Source organism: Balaenoptera physalus (genome assembly GCF_965194825.1).
Source record: "Balaenoptera physalus genome assembly, chromosome: 12".
Lineage (NCBI taxonomy): Eukaryota > Metazoa > Chordata > Mammalia > Artiodactyla > Balaenopteridae > Balaenoptera > Balaenoptera physalus.
Genome location: NC_138897.1, coordinates 71,215,660 through 71,238,723, shown reverse-complemented (window position 1 = coordinate 71,238,723; position 23,064 = coordinate 71,215,660). Strand labels below are relative to the sequence as shown.

General features: G+C 52.2%; 1 protein-coding gene and 1 long non-coding RNA gene across 3 annotated transcripts; both read right to left on the bottom strand.

Annotated features, from left to right (window-relative positions):
• Positions 1-2,783: 2,783 nt before the first annotated feature.
• Positions 2,784-12,917, bottom strand: LOC309639328. The gene is made up of 2 exons (XR_014251599.1): positions 8,717-12,917; positions 2,784-7,691 (listed from the first exon to the last, which is right to left on the bottom strand). It is a non-coding gene; the product is annotated as an uncharacterized lncRNA (long non-coding RNA).
• Positions 12,918-14,582: 1,665 nt separating this feature from the next.
• Positions 14,583-21,501, bottom strand: LRRC75B (leucine rich repeat containing 75B). 2 transcript variants are annotated; one of them, XM_082416356.1, is made up of 5 exons: positions 21,011-21,501; positions 18,365-18,493; positions 17,957-18,049; positions 16,682-16,797; positions 14,583-15,323 (listed from the first exon to the last, which is right to left on the bottom strand). In XM_082416356.1, exons 1-5 carry the CDS (start codon positions 21,185-21,187, stop codon positions 14,798-14,800), a joined length of 1,041 nt encoding a protein of 346 aa, XP_082272482.1. In that variant the 5' UTR covers positions 21,188-21,501; the 3' UTR covers positions 14,583-14,797. The 2 variants fall into 2 exon arrangements, with proteins under 2 accessions (XP_082272482.1, XP_082272481.1); XM_082416355.1 differs by lacking the exon at positions 17,957-18,049 and having other exon boundaries at positions 21,011-21,493.
• Between the last annotated feature and the right edge of the window lie 1,563 nt (positions 21,502-23,064).

Below are 23,064 nucleotides of genomic sequence, written 5' to 3'. Positions count from 1 at the left end.
AAAGAAACATGCACATTGAGTTACATATAGAGTGGGTTTCTTTCAGGTAGAAGTTATGATACCCATAGTGCCCTGTCTGGAATACCCTCCCCCTTCCCCTTGATTTAGACATTGATTTATTGGCTTCTTAATTGAGCCTCCTGAATTAGTAATATAGTGAGTTAGAGTAGGGGTTTCCACATCAGCTAGAGATCTTGTTAGAAGTGAAGGTTCCACAGCACCATCCCTAGAGGTGCCTATTACTTGGTCTGGAATTGGAGCCCAGGAATCTGCATTTTAAACCATGCCCTTGCCGCCACGGCTCCATGATTCTCATTCGGTATATCCAAGGCCACATTTTGACCCTGGTGTGGAGTGTGTTATTTTATGTAAGCACTACATTTTTTAATTTTAATTTTAATTTTTGGCTGCACCACACGGCTTGTGTGATCTCAGTTCCCTGACAGGGATTGAACCCGGGCTCTCAGCAGCTGAGTCCCAAACTGGACTGCCAGGGAATTCCCTGGAAATTTTATAAAACAATAAAGAAGATTAACCTAAAACATAGAGCTTTATAAACAGTTTTATATCCTGCACTTGAGAAAAAAATCAGTTACATTGAAAGAGCAAATAGTTCTGAGAGGCTTATTATGAAAAACAGCAGCCCTCCTGCCCTGTCTGACCCTCTCCCCCATTTCCCCTGCTTCTGGGGAGTCCCTTTCAACTCTTGGCTGGTTGTTTGTATTTGCCTCCATGTCTCAATTTAAACCTGTTTGTATGGCTACTCGATGTTTCGTTTTAGGCATTTATCTTTCAGCTTCTCCTTCCTCCTGCCCACCATGTGTGGACTCCCCATCGCCCACCTCCCTGATATTATAATTCTGGTTAGATCATATTCAGTGTTTATGTTATTAGGGCTGGGTATTTAAATCACAGCTGAGCCAGGTGGTAGACTCGATTACTTTCCTGCAGAACTTTCTTTTTCCTAGAATTAATTCGCTTACATTCTTATTGGCTTAATTTTCTGTCAACTTGTCACTGGTTTAACCTCAGACTTCTCTATAGACATTAATACATCATCTATTTGATCAGTTTCTTCTTGATTGGCCCCACTCTGGACTGGCTTTCCTTTGTGCCTAAGGTATTTCCGTTATCATGGGCTTTCCTCTGTTGAATCTCCTGTTGTTTGTGTAACCTCTTCCTCTCATGGTTTATTACCTCGTCCAGTAGAGACCTGCTGTGGAAGGGGTGCATGGGAAGTAATTTTTTGAGAGACGTTGCATGTCTGAAAGTGGCTTGTTCTCTCATACTCGATTGAGTATGAAATTCTAGGTTGGAGTTTGTTTTCCTTTAGAATTTTGAAGGCATCGTTACTTTTTCATCTAGCATCTTGTGTTGCTGTGGAGAAGTCTGAGACCGTTCTGAGTGCTGACCTTTGTGACTCTCTCCTTTCTGTTGCCAGTGTTCTGAGATTCACACTGACGTGCCTTGGCAAAGGTCTGTTGGTGCATTGTGCTAGGCTCTTGCTGTACCTCTTCAGAATGGACTTTAATCCTTCATTTCTGGGAAACTTTCTTGAATTACTTGTTAATGATTTCCTACCTTTGGTTTTCTGATTTTTCTTTCTGGAATTCCTGTTATTCAGATGTTGGATCTCCTGGACTTACCTGTGTTTCTCCTCTTTTCTCTCCTTGCCTCCCCTATCCCCCATTTTCTTGTTTTTTGATCTCCTTTGTAGATTTCCCCAAGTTGATTCTCTGAAGGTTCATTTTTCTTTTTTTTTTTTTTTAATTTTTAAATTTTATTTATTTTTTGGTTGCATTGGGTCTTCGTTGCTGTGTGCAGGCTTTCTCTAGTTGCGGCTAGTGGGGGCTACTCTTCTTGTGGTGCATGGGCTTCTCATTGTGGTGGCTTCTCTTGTTGTGGAGCACGGGCTCTAGGCGTGCAGGCTCAGTAGTTGTGGCTCGCAGGCTCTAGAGTGCAGGGTCAGTAGTTGTGGCGCACGGGCTTAGTTGCTCCGCGGCATATGGGATCTTCCCGGACCAGGACTTGAACCCATGTCCCCTGCATTGGCAGGCGGATTCTTAACCACAGCGCCACCAGGGAACACCAGTCCTGTTTTGTTGTTTTTAATAGGACCTTGGGACTTCCCTGGCGGTCCAGTGGTTAAGACTCCACGCTTCCACTGCAGGGGGCACGGATTCGAACCCTGGTTGGGGAACTAAGATCCCACATGCCGTGCAGCACGGGCAAAAAAAAAAATAGGACCTCATTCCAGGGTTGCAATATCTTCCTGTCTCTGAGGACGTTAATTAATATGCTGTGTTGAAACTTTCATCTCCTGCGTGATGTTTTCTTACTCCTTTCTGTTTTAGTCTTTCATGTTATAGACTTTCCTTAGCTGCCTGGCAATCATTGGTAGTCTACTTACATTTAAGAGCAGGGTATTAAAAAGAATATATGTTTGTAAGGTGACCTGATTGAACTTTTTTGAGTAAATCTCCAATGTCCATATCTTTAGGACTTTCCTCTTGGGCTGGTCAGATTCCTTGGAGAAACCTTCAGTCTTGTCAGGTGGGTTTACCTTGAACTGCTGGCCTACTGGGAGCTCAGTAGGGGAAGAGGACTGGGGATTTTCAGCATTCATGTCCAGATTCACTTCATCTTCCAGGTCTCTGGGAAAGCTTCCTAGTCCAGAAACCTTCTAACCCCCTCTAGAGAGTACACATCCAACTTTTTGCCAAAGTTGGGAAGGGGCAGTCTCAAGATCATATGAAGGTCTGAATATTTAAGCACGTTCTCTCTTTTTTTTTTTTAATTTTTTAATTTATTATTTATTTATTATTTTTATTTTTGGCTGTGTTGGGTCTTCGTTTCTGTGTGAGGGCTTCCTCTAGTTGTGGCAAGCGGGGGCCACTCGTCATCGCGGTGCGCGGGCCTCTCACTATCGCGGCCTCTCTTGTTGCGGAGCACAGGCTCCAGACGCTCAGGCTCAGTAGTTGTGGCTCACGGGCCCAGTTGCTCCGCGGCATGTGGGATCTTCCCAGACCAGGGCTCGAACCCGTGTCCCCTGCATTGGCAGGCAGGTTCTCAACCACTGCGCCACAAGGGAAGCCCCACGTTCTCTCTTTTTAAAAAACATGTCTTTTCTTGGAAAATATACTACTTTAAAATTGAAAACAACTTGGCAAGGTAAAGAAGATACAGAACAAAGGATGATGTCATAGAAAGATAACTAGACCAAGACTTAAGAAATGGATTCTGGCTCTGACTACCTCCACTACCAATTCTGTCTAAGCCTCTGGTTTGTTATCTATACAAGGGAGGGTTTAGACTCAGTTGATTCATTGATACTGTCTCAGCTTCTATACTCACCTGCTGAGTATTTCATAACCTTTTTAAAAAAATAAAGTCAAAGCACACAGGATTTTTTCTGCTTCTGGCCAAGACGGAGGTAATTGCCTAGACTTACCCTCATACCTGAAAAAAAAATCAAAACTCAGGACATTGAAGGAGAGTAATCCCTGAGAGATGGGAAACAAATAAGGTGGGCTTACTGCCTTGTGAGAGTTTCCAGACTATGACACAGGGGGAACCACCAGGCTATCTGGGTTGAGGAGGCAGCTCGAGTTCATAGGACAGAACAGCAGGAGAAGAAAGCTGCACAGAGGACCCAGGAGGTCTGCAGAAGATCTCTCTTGAATATTTAGAATACCGATCAGCATACGAGTGTGAGGAAACAGGATGGGGAAGGAACCATCAAAAAGGATTATAAAAAAAAATTAAAAATAAATTAAAAAATTTTAAAAAATAAATAAAAAAAGGATTATAACAGTGCCTTCCCAATGGCCAGAGAAAAACTCAACTCACAGGATAGTGGATAGACTATTATACCAATAATTTTATTTTAAACAGGTATAATAAGGTGACAGACATGAGATGACTTCCTTGAAAGAAGAGTTTATTACAATTCCCAAGAGTAGGGAGCATGCCATGCCATGCAGGGTCACACGAGGAAACATCAGGTGGGTCAAGAGGCAGGAGTGAAAGGAGAGCATGGCCCAGAGCCTCTGTTATGGTTTCCACGGGGAAAGCATGGGTGAGGCAGCGTAGGCCAGTTTGAGTAAGTCTAGAGTTGGATAATTTGAACAAATCAGAGGGCTTTAAGCTATAGGGGTAGTCTACAGTTATGTGGTACCTGGCCCTGTGGTGATTTATAGCAGGGCAGATAATGGCTTGGTGTGTGAGAGTTAAAGATCATTGCGGGTAGACTTTGGATTGGTTAGTTTTTATGTGAAAGGTATACTGTGCAGGCAAATTGTTTACTATCTCTAGGAAATAACTAACTCTAGGAGGGGCAGTCTCTCCAGGATTAGCAAGGCCCCAAGATGTCAAAGCACCATTTTAAAAATTTTAAAACATTCAATAAAAAAACATTAAACATGAATAATACAAAAATATGATGTATTTTAAGACAAGTATCCAGGAAAGTCTCGCCTCGTAAATGAACTATTAGCCCTAGTTTGAGCATTGCTCTGGACCCAGCTAACAAATCATAAAAACAGGACTTGAAAGGATCAAGCTGTTTCCAGGTCAATTAGCTGTATTCTAGAACAAAGTCCAAAAAGATTTATAGGAACATAAAAACATCTAGCACCCTACAAAGTAAAACTCACAATGTCTGGCATCCAGTCAAAGATTACCAGGCATGCAAAGAGGCAGGAAAGCACAACCCGTAATAAGAATAATCAAAACATCCAAAACTGACACAGATGTTAGAAGTAGCAGAGAAGGACATTAAGACGGTTGTGTTTTTTGTTTGTTTTGTTTTGTTTTTATAAATTTATTTATTTATTTTTGGCTGTGTTGGGTCTTTGTTGCTGTGTGCGGGCTTTCTCTAGTTGCAGCGAGCGGGGGCTACTCTTCATTGCGGTGTGTGGGCTTCTCATTGCGGTGGCTTCTCTTGTGGAGCACGGGCTCTAGGCATGTGGGCTTCAGTAGTTGTGGCAGGTGGGCTCAGTAGTTGTGGCTCATGGGCTCTAGAGCGCAGGCTTAGTAGTTGTGGCACACAGGCTTAGTTGCTCCATGGCATGTGGGATCTTCCCAGATCAGGGCTCGAACCTGTGTCCCCTGCATTGGAAGGTGGATTCTTAACCACTGCGCCACCAGGGAAGCCCAAGACGGTTGTTTTAACTCTTTCAGATATTCAAAAAGTTAAGTAGAGACATGTACAATCTAAAAAGAAGGACGAGGGAGTTCTTTGGTAGTCTAGTGGTTAGGACTCAGCACTTTCACTGCCGTGGCCTGGGTTCAATCCCTGGCTGGGGAACTGAGATCCCACAAGCCATGCAGCACAGCCAAAATAATAATAATAATAATAATAATAAAAAGAAGGATGAGGGGGTGTAACAGAAGGAGAAAGGAGAAGGAAAAGAGAAAGAGAAACTTCTCATTGAATTTCTATAGCTGGATGGGATTCACAGCAGATTAGACATTACAGAAGAAAAGCTCAGTGAACTTTAAGGCATAAGCTATAGAAACTATCCAAGGTGAGACACACACAGAGAAAAAGAATTTGAAAAAGAAAAGAGCTTTGGGACAACTCCAAGTTTCCTAATATATGGGTAGTTGGAGTCCCCAAAGGAGAGGTGATGAGGGGACAGAAAAAGTACTTGAAGTAATAATGGCCAAAACCTTTCCTAACTGGATGAAAACTATAAACCCACAGATCCCAAAAGCTAAATGAACTCCAAGCACAAGAAAACGACACCAAAGCATATATCATAACTCAAAACCAGTGGTGAAGAGAAAAATTCCAAAAAGCAGCTGGAGAAAAAAAAATGTTATATTAGAGGAACAAAGATAAGGATGACATTTCTCATTGGGAACCATGCAAACATGAAGACAGTGAAGCAACAACTTCGAAGTATTGACAGAAAAAATTATCAATCTAGAATTCAATACCTGGGGGGGGATAAATCTTTTTAAGATGAAGGCAAAATAAAATGTTTTCAGACACACAAAGGCTGAAAAAAATTCATCACCAGGAGGCCTGCTATACAAAAAATGTTAAAGGACATCCTTCTAGAAAAAGGAAAACTAGACCATATGGAAATCTGGATCTACACAAACGAGTGAAGATTGTATTATGGCGCTTATGACATGTAAAAGTAAAATGCATGACAGTATTAGCATAAAGGCCAAGAGGGGAAAACATATACTACTGTAAATTTCTTATACTAGAAGTGGTATATTACTTGAAGTCTGTGATAATTTAAAAATGTATAATATAAACCCCAAAGCAACACTAAAATAACAAAGAATTATGCCAACATTCAAATATCCAACAGCTGATGAATGGGTAAACAAAAGTGGTATATCCGTACAATTAGAATATTATTTAGCCATTAAAAGGAATGAATTACTGACACATGCTACAACATGGATGAATTATGAAAACATGGTAAGTGAAAGAAGACACAAAAGGCCACATATTGTACGTTTCCATGTATATGAAATGTCCATAATAGGCAAATTCATAGACACAAAGCAGATTAGTGATTGCCAGAGATTGGGAGAGGGGAGAATACGGAGTGCCTGCTTAATGGGTATGGGGTTTCTTTTTGGGGTAATGAAAATGTTCTGTCATTAGATAGTGATGATGGTTGCACAACATGGAAAATGTACTAAAAACAACTCAATTGCACACTTTAAAATGGTTAACATGAAGAATTTTATATTATGTGGATTTTACTTCAATAAAAAGAGTTAAGCCAACAGAGGAGATTTATAAATAAATAATTATACCAAAATAAGGCAGAAAAAGAAAAAGAGGAACAAAGAACAGATGGGGGCTTCCCTGGTGGCGCAGTGGTTAAGAATCCGCCTGCCGATGCAGGGGACATGGGTTTGAGCCCTGGGCCGGGAGGATCCCACATGACACAGAGCAACTAAGCCCATGCACCACAACTACTGAGCCTGGCTCTGGAGACTGCGAGCTACAACTACTGAAGCCCGCATGCCACAACTACCTAAGCCGGCACGCCTAGAGTCTGTGCTCCGCAGCAAGAGAAGCTACTGCAATGAGAAGCCCACGCAACGAAGAGTAGCCCCCTCTCGCTGCAACTAGAGAAAGCCCACGTGCAGCAATAAGGACCCAACACAGACAAAAATAAATAAATAAATACATTTAAAAGAACAGATGGGGTAAATAGAAAATAAATAGCAAGATGATAGGCTTAAGTCTAACCATATCAATAATCACAGTAAATGTAAATGGTATAAAAACTCCAATTAAAAAGCAGAGAATGTCAGATTGGATTAAAAAAACAAAACCCAACTACATGCTACCTACAAGAAACACTTTATTATTTATTTGTTTATTTTTGGCTGCATTGGGTCTTCATTGCTGCGCACGGGCTTTCTCTAGTTGCAGTGAGTGGGGGCTACTCTTCGTTGCGGTGCCCGGGCTTCTCATTGTGGTGGCTTCTCTTGTTGCGGAGCACGGGCTCTAAGCACACGGGCTTCAGTAGTTGCGGCATGTGGGCTCAGTAGTTGTGGCTCACAGGCTCTAGAGCGCAGGCTCAGTAGTTGTGCATGGGCTTAGTTGCTCCACAGCATGTGGGATCTTCCCAGACCAGGGATCGAATCTGTGTTCCCCGCATTGGCAGGCAGATTCTCAACCACTGCACCGCCAGGGAAGTCCAGAAACACTTTAAATATAAAGACATAAATAGGTTAAAATTAAAAGGATGGGGAAGAATACCATTGCTAACACTAGTCAAAAGAAAGCTGGAGTAGCTATATTAATATCAGACAAGTAGGTTTCAGGGATAATGAAGGTTATTTCATAATGATGATAGGGTCAGTTAATCAAGGAGCCATAGCAATCTTAAACATTTATGCACCTAATAATAAAGCTTCAAAATACATGAAACATAAAATGGATAGAAATAAGAAACAGACAAATACAAGTACAGTCAGAGTTCAGTTCTCCTCTCAATAATTGATAGACCAAGTAAGCAGAAAATCAGCAAGGATATAGTAGACTCGAACAACGTGGTAAGTCAACTTGACTTTGATTAACACAGGACACCCAACAATAGTAGAATACACATTCTTCTCAAGTGCACACAGAACATTTATCAAGATTCAAAAGACTTCAAGCCATATTATGTTGTCTGACCACACTGTAATTAAATTAGAAATCATTTATCACAAGGATCCTTGGGAAATCTCTAAATATTTGGAAACAAAATAACACATTTCTAAGTAACCCATAGATCAAAGAAGAAACCAAAAGAGAAATTGGAAAGTAGTCTGTACTGACTTGAAAATGGAAACACAACATATCAGAATTTGTGGGATGCCACTAAAGCAGAACTTAGAGAAGTAATTTATAGCACTACCCACTAAAGAATGTCACTAGACATTTGGCTCCACAAGGATTGAATATAAGCCACTGCAGCCATTGACCTTCGACACACCCTGAAAAGAGTTCAGGGCAGAGATCAGGAATGAGGCACTCCGTGCTCTGGGAAAACTGGCAGAACAGACCATAAGATAGTTAGATATTTTCAGGAGAAATTTTTTATGAACCTGGATTCTTGCATCTTCCCTTAGAAAAGCACTAAATCATTAACTAAGATTTGCATTCCTTGTGACTAGCAGCAACCTTCTACTGAGATGTGTGCTTGGTTGCACCTACCCCCTTTGCCAAAATCACATATATACTGACCTCTCCCCTTACCTCTTCTGCACAGTTTCTTGAGCTATCTGAGAGGCTCTCTCCCGGGCTACAGTCCTCAGTAAAACACTGGATAAACTCCACTCACAGCTTGTACATTGTGCGTTTTTGTTTTTGTTTTTTTAAGTAGCAGTAAACACCTATATTAGGAAAAAAGAAAGGTCTCAGGTCAATGATCTCAGCTATATTACTATCAGACAAGAAGATTTCATGGGACTTCCCTGGCGACACAGTGGTTAATAATCCGCCTGCCAATGCAGGAGACACGGGTTCAATCCCTGGTCTGGAAAGATCCCACATGCCGCGGAGCAACTAGGCCTGTGTGCCACAACTACTGAGCCTGTGCTCTAGAGCCTGCGAGCCACAACTACTGAAGCCCGCGCACCTAGAGCCTGCGCTCTGCAACAAGAGAAGCCACCGCAGTGAGAAGCCCACGCACCACAACAAAGAGTAGCCCCCACTCGCCACAACTAGAGAAAGCCCGCACACAGCAATGAAGACCCAATGCAGCCAAAAATAAATAAATAAATAAATTTATTTTAAAAAAAAAGAATCTGCCTGCCAGTGCAGTGGATGCAGGTTCCATCCCTGGTCCGGGAAGATCCCACATGCCACGGAGCAACTAAGCCCATACACCACAACTACTGAAGCCCGTGAGCCACAACTACTTGAGCCCATGCACCACAACTACCGAAGCCCGTGAGCCCTAGAGCCCGTGCGCCACAACTACTGCGCCCGCATGCTGCAACTACTGAAGCCCGCGTGCCTAGAGCCCGTGCACCGCAACTAGAGAAGCCACCGCAAGGAGAAGCCCGCGCACCGCAACGAAGAGTAGTCCCGGCTTGCCACAATTAGAGAAAGCCCACGCACAGCAAGACACAACGCAGCCAAAAAAAAAAAAAAGAATCTAGAGGGAATTTCCTGGCGGTCCAGTGGTTAGGAATCTGTGCTTTCACTGCCGTGGCCCGGGTTCAATCCATGGTTGGAGAACTAAGATCCCACAAGCTGCCCCCCCCCAAAAAAATCTAGAAAAAGAAGAGCCAATGAAATTTGAAGTAAGTGGAAGAAAACAAGTAAGGATCTAAGTGGGTATCAATGAAATAGAAAACTATAGAGAATAATCAGTGAAACCAAAAGATGATTCTTTAACAAGATGAATAAAATTGATAAATCTCTAGCCAGACTGCTCAGGCAATGGGGGGGGGAGGCGCGTAAAGAGGAAGACAAAATTACCAATCTCAGGGATGAGAGAGGTGACTGCTACGGATTCCACAGATATTAAAAGAGAATGTTACAGGGAATTCCCTGGCAGTCCGGTGGTTAGGACTCTGCACTTTCACTGCCAAGGGCCCGGGTTCAATACCTGGTCAAGGAACTAAGATCCCACAAGCTGCGCAACACATCCAAAAAAAAGAGAGAGAGAATGTTATGAACAACTTCATGTCAACAAATTCCACAACTTAGATGAAATGGACAAATTCTTTGAAAGATCCAAAATACAAACACTCTCTCAAGGAGTAATAGCTAACCTGAAAAGCCCTACATTTATTAAAGAAATTGGAATTGTAGTTGAAAACCTTCCCACAAAGAAAACCTTAGGCTTGTGTGCCTTCACTGAGGAATTCTATCAAATATTTAAGGAAGAAATAATATCAATTTTACACAAACCGTTCCCAAAAAATTTAAGAGAAGGGAATACGTCTCAGCTCATTCTATGAGACCAGCATTACCCTGACACCAAAACCAGGCAAAGATATTACAAGAAGAGAGAACCACACTGAGATATCACTACCCAAGAGAAAAGGAAATATCTGTTCATGCAAAAACTTGTACATGATATTCATAGCAGTTTTATTTGTAATAGCTAAACACTGGAAACAACACAAATGTCCACCAACAGGTGAGTGAATTGTGGTACATCCATCCAGTAGAATGCTACTCAGCAATTAAAAGGGACCATTGATACATGCATCACTGTGGGAGCTTCAATTATGCCAAGTGAGAGAAGTCATATAAAAAAGAGTACACCCTGTATGATTCCATATATCTAAAACTAGAAAATGCACACTAATCTATAGAGACAGAAAGCAGGTCAATTGTTGCTTGGGGAAGGAGGGGAAAGGGACGGTGGGAGGGAGACATTGCCAAGGGGCACAAGGAGACTTTTGGGTGTGACAGATACGTTTACTTCATGGATTTATACACAAGTCAGAATGCGCCATGTAGCACAATTTCAACTTGTAACACTTGGGATGTCCTCTTAATTGGGTTTTTTTTTTCTTTAACTTTTTTATTTATTTATTTTTTGCTGTACCGCATGGCATGTGGAACTTCCCCGACCAGGGATCAAACCCGAGTTCCTGCAGTGGAAGCACCAAGTCTTAACCACTGGACCACCAGGGAAGTGTACTTAATTGTATTTTAGTTGTATGACAATGAAGAATTGTTTTTTAAATAAGGTATTGTTATCATTATTGTTGTTGTTATTATTATTATTATTTGGCCGCGCCACGCGGCTTGCAGGATCTCAGTTCCTGGACCAGGGATTGAACCTGGGCCCCAGCAGTGGAAGTGCTGAATCCTAACCATAGACCACCAGGGAACTCCCGGTATTATTTTTAAAAAATAAAATTAAAGTATACAGCTGGGAAAGGAAATACTGCTTTCCATTGTTGGTTGGCAACTATCTCTAAGAGGAAGAAGTATGTTTTACTTTCTCTCCAGGACCTAGAGAAAAACCTCTGTGCTGGGTTAATATCAGCCACTGGGATGATCAGTCATCTGAGATTCTGGATTCTCAAAAAGACTGTCTGCAGAGGCTGACCTTTGTGGAGACTCATATCTTAAAGAACTTTATCTGGACTCAAATGTCCTCCCTTCAGGGACAGAACAGAAGTTCCCAAGTGTTGGTCACCGAGGTCCTGCAGAGAACAGGCATCTTTTCTACATCTTTCCTTTTGATGCTCTCAACATCCTAGCAAGACCTGAGGAGGTGAAGGCACCTCACCTGCAGCTGTCCCAGCCAGGCCACCGGAAGTGGGCGTGGATCCCACACCCCAGAGTGGAGCTCAGTCTGACGTGTACTTCCAAACCCACTCCTCACCACTCCCTTTCCATCCCAGAAGAGGGCTCCCCTCCCCACCCATTTTGCACATGAGGAAATGGAGGCCAGGGAGGTCCTGCCTGGTCTTGTTCCAGGGCAGTGCAGCTGGAGGTCGCTCTCCACTGCAGGGCACCTGCCAGCAGGGCCACCGTGATGTCTCCTGCCTCGAATGGCCTCTGGCAGGGCTTGGTGGAATTCCCCTGGCAGGAATTTTGGTGAAGCAGGCAGGGGTTAGCATCCCAGACTACAGCCAGGCCACCTGGCTCACTTCTCGGCATCTCCAGTTCTAGCCCTTTGACCTTGGACAGGTCACTCAACCTCTCCCTGACTCAGCTCACTCACCTCCAAAACGGAGGTGGTAATAGCACTCACCTCCTACAAGTGCAAAGAGAATTAAAGGGGTGTAAAGCCATCGGAACAGTGCTTGGCCCCGAGAGAGGCTACAGAAGCACTCTTAAATAAATAAATGGCTTCAGCCCTGTCTAGTCCCGAGGTTTGGGCTCCTGCCATTCCCACCCAGAGAGCCCTGAGTGGAGGCCCCACTGACACTACAGAGCATCTGCCCTGTGCCCCCCACGCGGCAGGCACTTTCCAATCCTTGTGTCAGCCTCACTCCAGCAGGATAAGGGGAGGCTTCGTGAGCCTCGTTCCCAAGATGAGGGAACAGACCCCGAGGGGACCACACCACCAGCAGGTGACACGGTGGGACCAGGCCAGGTCTATCTGCCTCCGAGACTGGGCCTAGGAGAGGACCGGCCCAAGCGAGGCCCACCTAGCGCCTCCTTGGTCTAGAACTCCGGCTGGAGCCGGCCTGGAGGGCACACTCTGCCCACCAGGCTGCGTGACTTACTGGGGTGTCCCTGCCTGCAGAGTAGCCTCGCTGGTGGTCGTAAGGGCCCCCCAAAGGGGCCCTGGACACCTGCGTGGGAACAAGGGCAGCCTGTCTCTCTCCAGCTGTTTCATGCTCCGGCCCAGCCAGTGCATTACGTGCATCCATCTGAGAGGCGGGGAGCTTGAGAACAGCTGTCTCCGCCTGGATTCTCCCAGAGCTCGCCTGGCAACACCCGGCCAAGGTCCTCACACCATCCTGGTAAGAATCTCTTTGAGTGGTCATGTTCGTCACATTCAAGGTTTGTGGGCAGATGAGGGCCAGGGATGGGCAGGGAGCGAGGGGCAGGAGGGACACAGACAGCTTGGCGTTTCTCCAGCCGGGAGCTGCAGGACACGGGCTTATCAGCTTGCCCGGCCCTGGGCCGGCTTCCTCATCCTTCTCCTCTCTGTGGCCCCTTCTACCCCCACCCGCTTTGCCTTCCCCTGGGGAGCCTGAGCCCCCTGTCCCAGAGCAGGGGACACAGGGAGATACTTCTGTGGCTCCCAAGCCACTGCGCAGGCTCATGTCTTTAAAGCAAGGAGGCCAGGGAGGGTCCAGGACCCCAGGATGGAGCATTGATTGCTGGAAGGGATGGTGGACAGAGGAGAGGAGAGACCGGGGGCCGGAGAGGAAGCAGACCTGGGCTGAACCAGGTGCTCCTCATGCCTTTCTGGCTTTCTCCCGATAGGGGTTCCGCCAAAAGCAGTGAGGGCGGCAGGGCCTGACCTCGGGGCTGGCAGGCAGCGCAGGAGAGGAGCTCCTTTTCCTCACTGCCTCTTGTTGGTCCTGGGACCGACGTCACCCTTCTTGGCCATCTCCCTTCTGTCCCAAGAGGCCGTTGTGCATCCGGCTGCCTGGGAACGTGTGTAATCAGTGCTGACTCACAGTCCCCTGTGGGCCAGAGCTATGGGGGAAGGTCAGCTGGTGGGCCCAGGGATGTGGGCCCGGGGGACCCCCACCTTCTCCTTGGCCTGTGGGGCTCTCTCCGCTGCTGGGTCTCTCCTCATGCTGCAGGATCCAGCTACCCTAGTCCTGACCTCCCAGCGCTGCAGGGGAGCCTTGGGCCATGGCTCCCCTGCTGCAGCCTCAGTCCACCCGACACCTCGAAATTCCTTCCTTGTCCTGGCCCAACTCCTAGTGGGGCTGAACTCCAGCTCCCCACACTGGGCTGGGAGGTGACTGTGGTGTCTGGTCTGGAGCCTGCCCTTGTGCTGCTTGGGGAAGACAGGAGACGGCTCCCTGCTGGGGCAGCTCCAGTACTGCTCTCCCCCGGGGCCCCCCACCGCTGTGGGCCGTGCCCACCTCACCCCTGCATGCTCCCTTGGGGTCCCGCATGGGGGGAGGACTCTGCATGTGGGCCCCCAGGGCCTGGAGGGAACACAGAGCTCTTTGTCTCTGGCCTGATGTCTCTCCTCCCCCACCCCATGGAGTTGCCCACTCGCCAAGTACAGGAGGCCTGGGGGGTGGGTACCAGGGCTGGTGGGCAGTGCTGTGCCCTGTGGGAAATGATCCTTGCCCCCTGTCTGCACAGTCTCGTGCCCAGCCCAGGGGGCCCTGGTGGGGAGGTCAGCAGCCTGTGCTCCTCTCTGGGCTCCCAAACTGCTCCTCCCCTGCTCCTTCCTCAAAGTGCCCAAGCACTGCCCAGACGTGAGTGCCAGGTCTCTGGAGGCCTCCTCTAACTCCCCGACCACAGACGGACCCTCCCCCCTTCTTTGGTTTCCATGGGAACCCTGCCCAGGGAGCACCCAGGGGAGATCAGTGTGAGCTTGGTCCCTCCCTTTTGGGCAGGCAAGGCCCCTGAGTCCCAGCCACCCCTTCTCCCAAACTCAGCCGCAGGGCTGGTGCTCAGTGGCCCTGAGGCCCACAATGCAGAAAGGCTGAGGTGGAGGTGGCATCAGCCTTTATTGTGGGGTCTGCACAGTAGGTGCCTGCTGAGGGAAGGCTGAGACTCCAGCCTGGACCGACCATCCAGTCTCCAATGAGCCCATCCTCCTCTGTGCACTGGATCTGGGTCCTGGGGGGTAACTCCACCTCCATCACCCCCTCCCACGTGCTCGAGTGCTTTGCCAGTCAGGAAGGAGCCAGGGCGGGCGGCGGGTCACCTGGTGCAGCAGGCCTGGGGCTCGGGCCCTGGCCCAGCAGCTGCAGAGCCCCAGGTGGAGGCAAGGGCCGTGGCCCCGGCCACGCCACCCTCAGGCTCTGGGTCCAGGCTCTCGTAGATGGTGGGCAGCGAGGTGCACTGGCTTAGCCGGCGGCGCAGGCCAACCAGCAGGGGCTGGGGCAGGGAGGCCACATCCACGTTGTTGCCCAGGTCCACCCAGGCCAGCACCGGGAACTTGGTGGTGTCCTTGATGGCCTCAGTGAGCTCACGGGCGGCAGCCCGCGTCAGCCGGTTGCCGTTGAGCAGAAGCTGGGTGAGGCGGGGCAGCGTCCAGAGGCTGGGCAGCAGCTGGTGCAGCAGCTCATCACTCAGCCCCGTGAAGCTCAGGTCCAGCACTGCCAGCCTGGCGCCCTGGCTGCCCAGGTAGTGCATGATATGCTGCACGTCCTGTACTGACAGTGGTATCCCCGATAGGTTCACGGTCTCCCCCGCCGGCAGAGTCTTCTGGAGGTTGCTCTTGAGGCTGCGGGAGGGTCGAGGGTGGGGAGGGACTGAGCAAGGGCCCCACCTGCCTCAGACAGTGACCCCTCCGTCAGGGCAGCGCAGGGCAGCAAGGCCCAGGCCCTGCAGATGGCCACTTTCTAGATGAGTGGCCACGGGCAATACTCTGAATCGCTCTGAGCCTTAGTCCCCTTTGGTTAAGAGGCGACCTGCCTGTGAGGATTAGATGCACTTGCATTAAGGCTCCATGAGATGTTACAAAAACCCTCTGTGTGCTTGCATCACCACACCTGTTACATCTGTTGTCTCTTATTTTTATGCCAACTCAGTGGGGTGGGAATGATTATCCTATTCTGCAGAGGAGCAAACGGGTGCTTGGAGGGGTGACGTGACCCTTCCACGGTCACACACCACTAAGGGGGAGCCAGGTCTCCAAATCGGGGTGTTCTGACCCCTGAGCCCATGCTTTTTTTTCACGTGCCTCCTCTAAGGTTGACCCTTTTGGAATAAGGATAGATGTGGGAACAGGCCCAGGGTAAGCAAGAGGGCCATGTTGGGGGATGTGGGTGGGATCTGCCCTAGGGGAGGGCTCCCTGTGTCCTAAGCTGGAAGGGAGGTTTAGAGACTGAGGAGGGTCCCCCACTACCCCCAGAACCCCCTCTAGTTCTCTCCTGTCATTTGAACATGGGCCTGCCTGGGGGCTGACAGAGGTGGGAACACCTCCAGGGCCCTCACCTGCCAAGGCAGGGAACAACCCCATGGGCTCCAGGCTCAGCATGGGCCACCAGGCCTGAGGGAGGGGGCAGGAGGTTGGGGGGCAAGCAGGGGAGAGCACCAGGGCCCAGGTGCCAGTGGCCTGTTCCCAGGCTGAGTTTGTGGCCACGAGGTTGTGATGGAGTGACTAAGGGGGACCCCGTTGCAGAGTGAGCTGCTGGGCTGGCCGTGGAGGCCTCAGCTTCAGGCAGCCTGGCAAAGAGTCCCCAGAGGGCTTCAGGAAGCAGGGCAGTGTGGCCTTGGGCAAGACACTCTGCCTCCCCTGGCCTCAGTTTCCTTCCCTGGAAAATGGGAATCATGACCCAGACTCCACCTCCCTCCCAGCCTGTCCTAGGGACTGCTGACTCCAGCTGAGGCCCCCAGGGGGGCCAGGCCCTGTGACAGGCGGGGCGTTGAGGGACAGGCAGATGGCAGGAGGCAGTCACACGGAGAGGAGCTGGCCTTGGGGAGCATCCGCCTCCATTGCCACCGGCCAGTGACGGGCTGTGATGCAGCCAAGGGTGAGGGCCTGCAGGGTGGGATTTCAGGCCCCAGCTCTTGTTGACAAGAGGCCTGGGAAGGGACCCCCAGGGGCCAGGCGGCTGGGCTGTGTCTGGGCTCCCTTACCAGCTCTGGGTCTTCCTTCGGGGCAGGCTGGACCCCTGCTGCCACTTGGAGTGAGGGGTGAGGTGGTAGATGAGCTGCCGGCAGGTCTTGTCCGAGGACTTCCAGAGCTCATAGTCCTGCGGGGGCAGCACTGTCAGGGGAGGCAGAGCCCTGTGCGCCCCCAGGCCTTGGGGACCCAAGTGTGTGCATGCGCACAGCCATTCATCACGGATCACTGAGCCGCCCACTGGCTTTCCCCCTCCACCCCCGCCCCCCTGCCCCGTGGCCTGGCACAGAGCCAGGGGAGGCTGCCCACTGGGAGCTGGACAGGCTGGTCCGAGGCCCGTGGTGCCCGGCGGGAGGAAGCCTAGACAATGGGCCCTTGTTCCCTGTCCTCAGGCCCTGGGCCAGAGTCTCGGGCTATCAGCCGCTGGCTCCCTGTCTACCCTCGGTGCCTCCCTGGGACTCACCACAGGGGGAGGCAGGACCAGGCCTCTCCAGGGAGCCCTGCTCCACTGACGCCACCCCCAGGGAATAGGAACAAGCCAGGTCAGCACGCTCTTCTTCCTCTCACTCTCCAAGCGAGACCGCACCCGTGGGGCCTGGGTCTGGGCTGCCAGCGGGGAGGGTTACCATTTTCCAGCACCACCACCTGGCTCTCTCTGGCTCCCAAGTGGGCCCTTGCAGAGGCCCAGCTCGGGCAGGATGCGGGGTGGACTGCTTTCCACAAGCTGGCACTAAGCACGCTCCACCACCCAGCACATTCTTTTATCCAGTCCCTCTGTTAACAGCGGGCACACACAGTGGCAGCAAGCCCCAGGGGTCACCGCGATGGCTCTAGGCTAGCCTCAGAGACCCCTCAGTGACAAGTGCACCTGGACGTGGCAGTTCAGAGCTGGCAGGGCCCAGAGTGGGCATTCCTGTTTCACACGGGGGCTCACTGTGACAAAGGGCCGGGGGCCGGGGGCCGGCCACAGGCTGTGTCAGGAGTGCGGCACCTTCCATGCTTATGGCAGGACGTCCGCAGGTGCCAACATAGCAGGTGGGGACAGGTGTTCTGGGCAGACGCGGTGGCAGGAGGGGAGTCGAGGCTGCAGGTGGCAGGTGCCAGCTCAACACGAGGAGGGATTTTCTTGTGGCTTGAGTTGCTGTGGGACGCAGTGGGAACATGTGGACAGGGGTTCCAGCCAAGGGCGCTCTCTTCTGGCTCTGGGACTCAGGGGCTGGGAGCCTGGTTACATCAATGGATTTGTCAGAATGTCCTGTATCCTGAAGGGTCCCCATACGACTACCTGCCTGGGTCCCAGGGCCTGGCGCACAGTGCTGAAATTCAGGAAACGGGTCTAGGGAATTCCCTGGCGGTCCAGTGGTTAGGGCTCCGTGCTTCCACTGCAGGGGGCACAGGTTTAATCCCTGGTCAGGGAACTAAAATCCTGTATGCTGTGCTGCAGGGCCAAAAAAAAAAAAAAAAAGAGGAAACGGGTCTACCCAACAGATGACTTTCCAGGGCTGGGAAAGCAGAGTTCCCATGTGCTCCAGCTGCTGGCCAGCCTCATACACTGAAAATGGCATCAGGTCCCAGAGAGGGACAGTGACCCACCTAAGGCCACGCAGCAGACCAGGTGAGGGCCCAGATCCTAGCTCCCAGCTCTGGGCTCTTCTGGCCTGTCAACCACACTACCCAGCCTGGGGCCCGTGCCTCACCGACTTGGGGCACTGTAGGTCCCGGGCCAGGTTCACAAGCAGGTCGTGGGAGATGGGGTCCACCAGATTGAGGAAGGCCACATTCCTGTAGAGGATGTCTGTGAGGAGGGTCCCCTCAAGGCCCAGGTCCTGCAGGTAGTGAGAGTGGAGTGAGCCAGGGGTCGAGGCCTCCCTCCCCTAGCCCCCATCCCAGCCAGCCAGAGGCTCTCACATCCGTTCCCCTCTCTCCATTTCCCCCCTGAGGCTTGCTGGAGCCCTCCCCACAGTGGCGATGGGCCAACTGTCCGGGGCAGGTGGACCCTTTGGATGAGCAGAGGGTCGGTGCATCGGGGGCCTCAGGGAGGCGGTAAGTGGGTCTGGGAACCCTTAGACTGGTTCCCTGGAGGTGAAACGTTCTGCTAAGGCCCCCTGGCTCCTCTGGGATTGGGCTTGTCTGGGGGATTCTCTGGGGCTCCTTGATGATCCCCAAATGCCCCTGCCCTCCTCATTCCCTTTGGGCCCTCTGCCTCTATCCACCTATCCCCGAGCACTCCTGAGCTGCGGCTGCCACCTCTTTGCTGACGGGTCCAGACTGTTCCTGTCAGGGTGGAACTCTCTCTCTCTCAGCTCATACGACACAAAGGCAACTCAGACTGGGTGTGTCTCGCCTCCTGTGCCTCCGCTCAGTAAAGGGTGCCACCATCCCATCTTCCCAGGCACTTGGGCCAGAGCCCAGGAATCACCCCACACTCTTCCCTCATCCCTCCTCTGCCCAGCTCTCCCCACCCCAACCCACTGCTCAAGGAGCTTCAGGCCTCATCCCCTCACAGCCTCCTCCCGGGGCTCCCGGCCTCCTGATACCCTTCCCGTCCACCCTAATGCTGCCAGAGCCAGCTCTATGAAACACACACTTGACCCCTTAACCCCTTCAGTGGAAACCAAATGCTCTCAAGGTTGTGTGATGGCAGAGACTCGCACACAGCCTGCAGTCTCAGAACTCCCCGTGGCCTGGCCTTCACACCCTCTCTCGCCCACCAGCCTTCCTGTCCAGCCTCCAAGCCTCCCACCCCTCACACAGATCCCACCGTCAGGTCCCTGGCCTGCCCTGGCCTTCCTGCCTTCACCCCTTAGCCTCTTCCTCCTGTTATTCCCATAGGCCTGGTGTGGTGTCCTTTAGGGAGTCCGTTTAGAGGATATGCCGACAAGCTGATGGGACAGGCACAGCCAGGAGGGGCCTCAAGACCCCATGTGGGCCCTCCCCAAGCCAGGGAGTAACATGTTCTGTGTATAAGCCCAGGGCACAGTAGGCCAGGCCAGGCCAGAATGACCAAGGTCAATAACTGCAGAGTCCCTGAAGGTTATGGGGCAGGACAGGCCCCTCACTGGGCCTCAAATTCCAACCTTTGGGACACCAGTGGGCAACCTAGCTCGTTCCCCAGCTAAAATTTCCAGCTGGTGCCTTGGGCTGCAGACGCCATGCTGGACAGAGATAGTGCCTCTGAATAGTCTCTGGCTGATTTGTGCTGCTCTGTTGTTTGCATTTTAAACACGGCTCAAGTTGGAGATGACAGCTAGGGAGGATCCAGTAGAAGGGAAGGATGGCTGGTGAGCCTGGGCTGACCCAGTCAGGGTCCCAGACTGCAGCCTGCCTTCTGCTGATGTGGACAGCTCCTCTTAAAGGGCCAGCCCCACCTTTCCAGCCTGCTGAGCCCAGAGAAATGAAACCCAGTGCAGCAGGAGGAGCAGAGCTGGGAGACTGGAGGGTGAGCTCTAGCCTTGGCTGGCCCCCAATTTGCTCTGTGGCCCTAGGCTCACTGCTTTTCTCCAAGCCTCAGTTTCCCAATCATCCACCTGCAGGTCAAAGACCACCGGCACAGCTGATTTCGGCTTACAGGATGGGGCAGATTGTGGTGGCAGCTGCTGCAGGGTATAGGGATGTGGGCAGAGAGAGGAGTGGCTTGCTCAGTAGTGATGCTGGGATCAGAACTCATGTCTCTTAAGGCAACCCAGGGCTGGGGATATGGGACTCAGGTACCTGGTGTATGTGGAACCAGAGCCCCCGCCCGTCGTGATGTGATGTTGTGATGTACAGATGCCAGGTGTGTGTACTCAATGGGCGAGAGCTGCCTGCTAGGAGGATGGGCATTGTGTGCTGTGGCTTTGTCTGAGCTGACGTGGAGAGGTTGCACCCGCTGACCAGCTGGGCTGTCCCTTCCCCAGGTCCTTGCTCCGGGGTCCGGTGCAGCGCCTCCCTTCACCCTGGAGGGGGGAACCATCCTCTTCCCATTGTCCCTCAATACAAGATGATTCACCCCCACCTGCCCTCTTCCCAGCCGCCCTCCTTTCTTGGCAGGGCCTGAATGTGGACTCATAGCTCCAGGCTTGGGAGCACCCTCAACACCCACAACTGACCTCAAACCCCAGAGACGCATACAGTCATGGGACCCCCTCCACACTCACAGTCCCCCCGACCCCACAACTCTAGCTGACTGCTTTCCCTCCCTCGCCCTCCGGCCCAGACAACACCCCCACCCCCTGAAGCCAGTCGTCCCCTCCCCTCGGAACCCGCCCGGCCCGCGCGCCCGAGGCCAGCTCCGCATCTCCTCCCGGCCCCTCCTCGGTCTCCAGCCCCGGCCGGCCGGCCGGCTGCTTGGCTGCTTCTCTCACCTGGCGCAGGAGGCGCAGCAGCTGCTGGGCGCGCTCTGGCCGCCGCTCGCGGAGCGTGGACTGGATCTCGCGGAGCCAGCGCACCCGGCGCTCATAGGGCGCCGGCCCGCACCCCGCCGCCGCCCCAGCCTCCGAGCCCGCTTCGGGCCCGGCCCGCCGGCCCAGCCGCGCCCCCATGGTCGCCGCGCGGCGGGCGCCGAGCCGGCTGGAGGCAGGGCCGCTTGCGCCCCGCCCCTGGCCCCGCCCGGGATGCTCCGGGCGGGGAGCGCGGGATCCGAGGTTGCGCGCCCCGGCCGGGCCGAAGCGGAGGGAGGGGGGAGGGTTCCTGCTGGGGGCCCCGGAGCTCCCACACTCGGTTTGGGGGTGTTGCTGGAGGAGGCCCTCGCCCGCGCTAGACCTGGCTCGAGCCCTGTCGCCAGGAACTGGAGCCGCCGGGACGAGGTGGCGCTCGGCGCCTTTAAAGGCTCCGCGCCCCCGTGCTGATTGTGGAACAGTCGCTTTGGCGGGGCAAAGAGCACTGGACTTGGAGTCAGGGCGGGGTGGGTGGGGGTTCCGCTGCCGTTTGCCAGCTTTAGACAGTGTCAGCGCCTGCTTTCAGAATCTCGCCCGCCCCAACCGCAGCGAGCAGTTGTAGCATCTGACCTGTCCACCCTGCGTGGACACTTCTGAGTTGACAAATGTTTATCACCCCTCCTTGCTTGGCTGGGGGCAGACTTGGGCAGGCCGGCCTCCTCTGCCAGCCACCTGGGAGATAAATGGGATGGGGGATGCTGGTTAACTATCTCAGCCTGGCTGTGGGCAGGCTGGCAGCAGGCCAGCCGCACCTGCCCCTGCTTCAGTCTTCCCCGTGACAGAAGTGGGGAAAGTGTATGGGGTGGGGGCTGGCTACTCCAGGGACCAGGTTTGAGCCAGGAACCCACTAGCTGGAGGGGTCTTTGTTGGAGGCTTGCTGCCCCTTATAGCACCCCCCACCCAGCTCTGGGCCCCTCACATTCCCAGGGTAGGGGGCTCCAGACCCTGACCTCCACAGCAAGGAGGGTGTGTCCGGCCTGGGAGGACAGTGTAGCTGGGCACGGGTGCAGGGGGTTGATCATGGACAGCGATAGGGGGAGGGGAGGCTGTCCGAGGGCCTGTGGTAAGTGAGGGCAGAGTTAGGCTCCTTCTTCTGAGTTAAGAATTGCCCCCCCAGGACTGTGTCCAAGACAGAGTGCTGGGCTCTGTGGTGCCCTGGGGCTGAGCCCCTGAGACAAGGCAGAGGGCCTGACCACCCACTGAACCCCAGCCCTTGTCATTGCCTGCTTGGGCGCCCCCATTGGGCCTGTTCCTGGGGCCTTCCTATCCTGGACCCCCTTCTTTCCTTCCATCTGCGACTGGACCCAGACACCTCCCTTCCCTGCTATGTAGCCAGCTTTGTCCTGGGGCCACCTTGGCACCACAGGTTTCCTCCCTGGCAAACCTGCATGACTGCCCGGCCTGCCTTCCTCCAGGAAGGTGCTGTCGCTAAACTGAGCCAGAGACTTCAGCAGCAATCCCGTTGCCCCAGGGGCCTCGCAGACCCCTACCCAGAGCTGGCAGGCTGGTAAGACCTCTCCCACCCCAATCTCAGGGCTGGAGCCAGAGCTGGGATGATTCCCAGATCGTGACCATATCCTTCCAGAGGCTGAGCCAGGTCTGGACATTGTCCCCTCAAAAGCGAGAAGGCCGAGGTTGGGGGGGCGGGGGCGGAGGGAGGCAAAGGAGGGCTGAGCCTGGATGTCATGAAGGGGGGGCATCAGGCAGCGGCAGAGGGGGTATGCCCAGAGCTTGGAGTCCCATGGAAAGTGGAGAACTGCTCCGCAGCCCCACCCCTCACCCCCTGCCCCACCCTCTGTGTCCTTGGCTGAGAGATTCCTGGAGAACATTTTCCAGGAAAGGAGGGAGGGGTGGCATCTGGGCCCAAATCCCTGCATGGGCCTCCCTCAGCCTCCTGTGGGGGGTGGCGAGGTTAACTCTTTCTGGCCTAACCTGATTGGGACAGGGGACCCCAGAGACAGAGCTGTGCCCTCGGGAGTGGG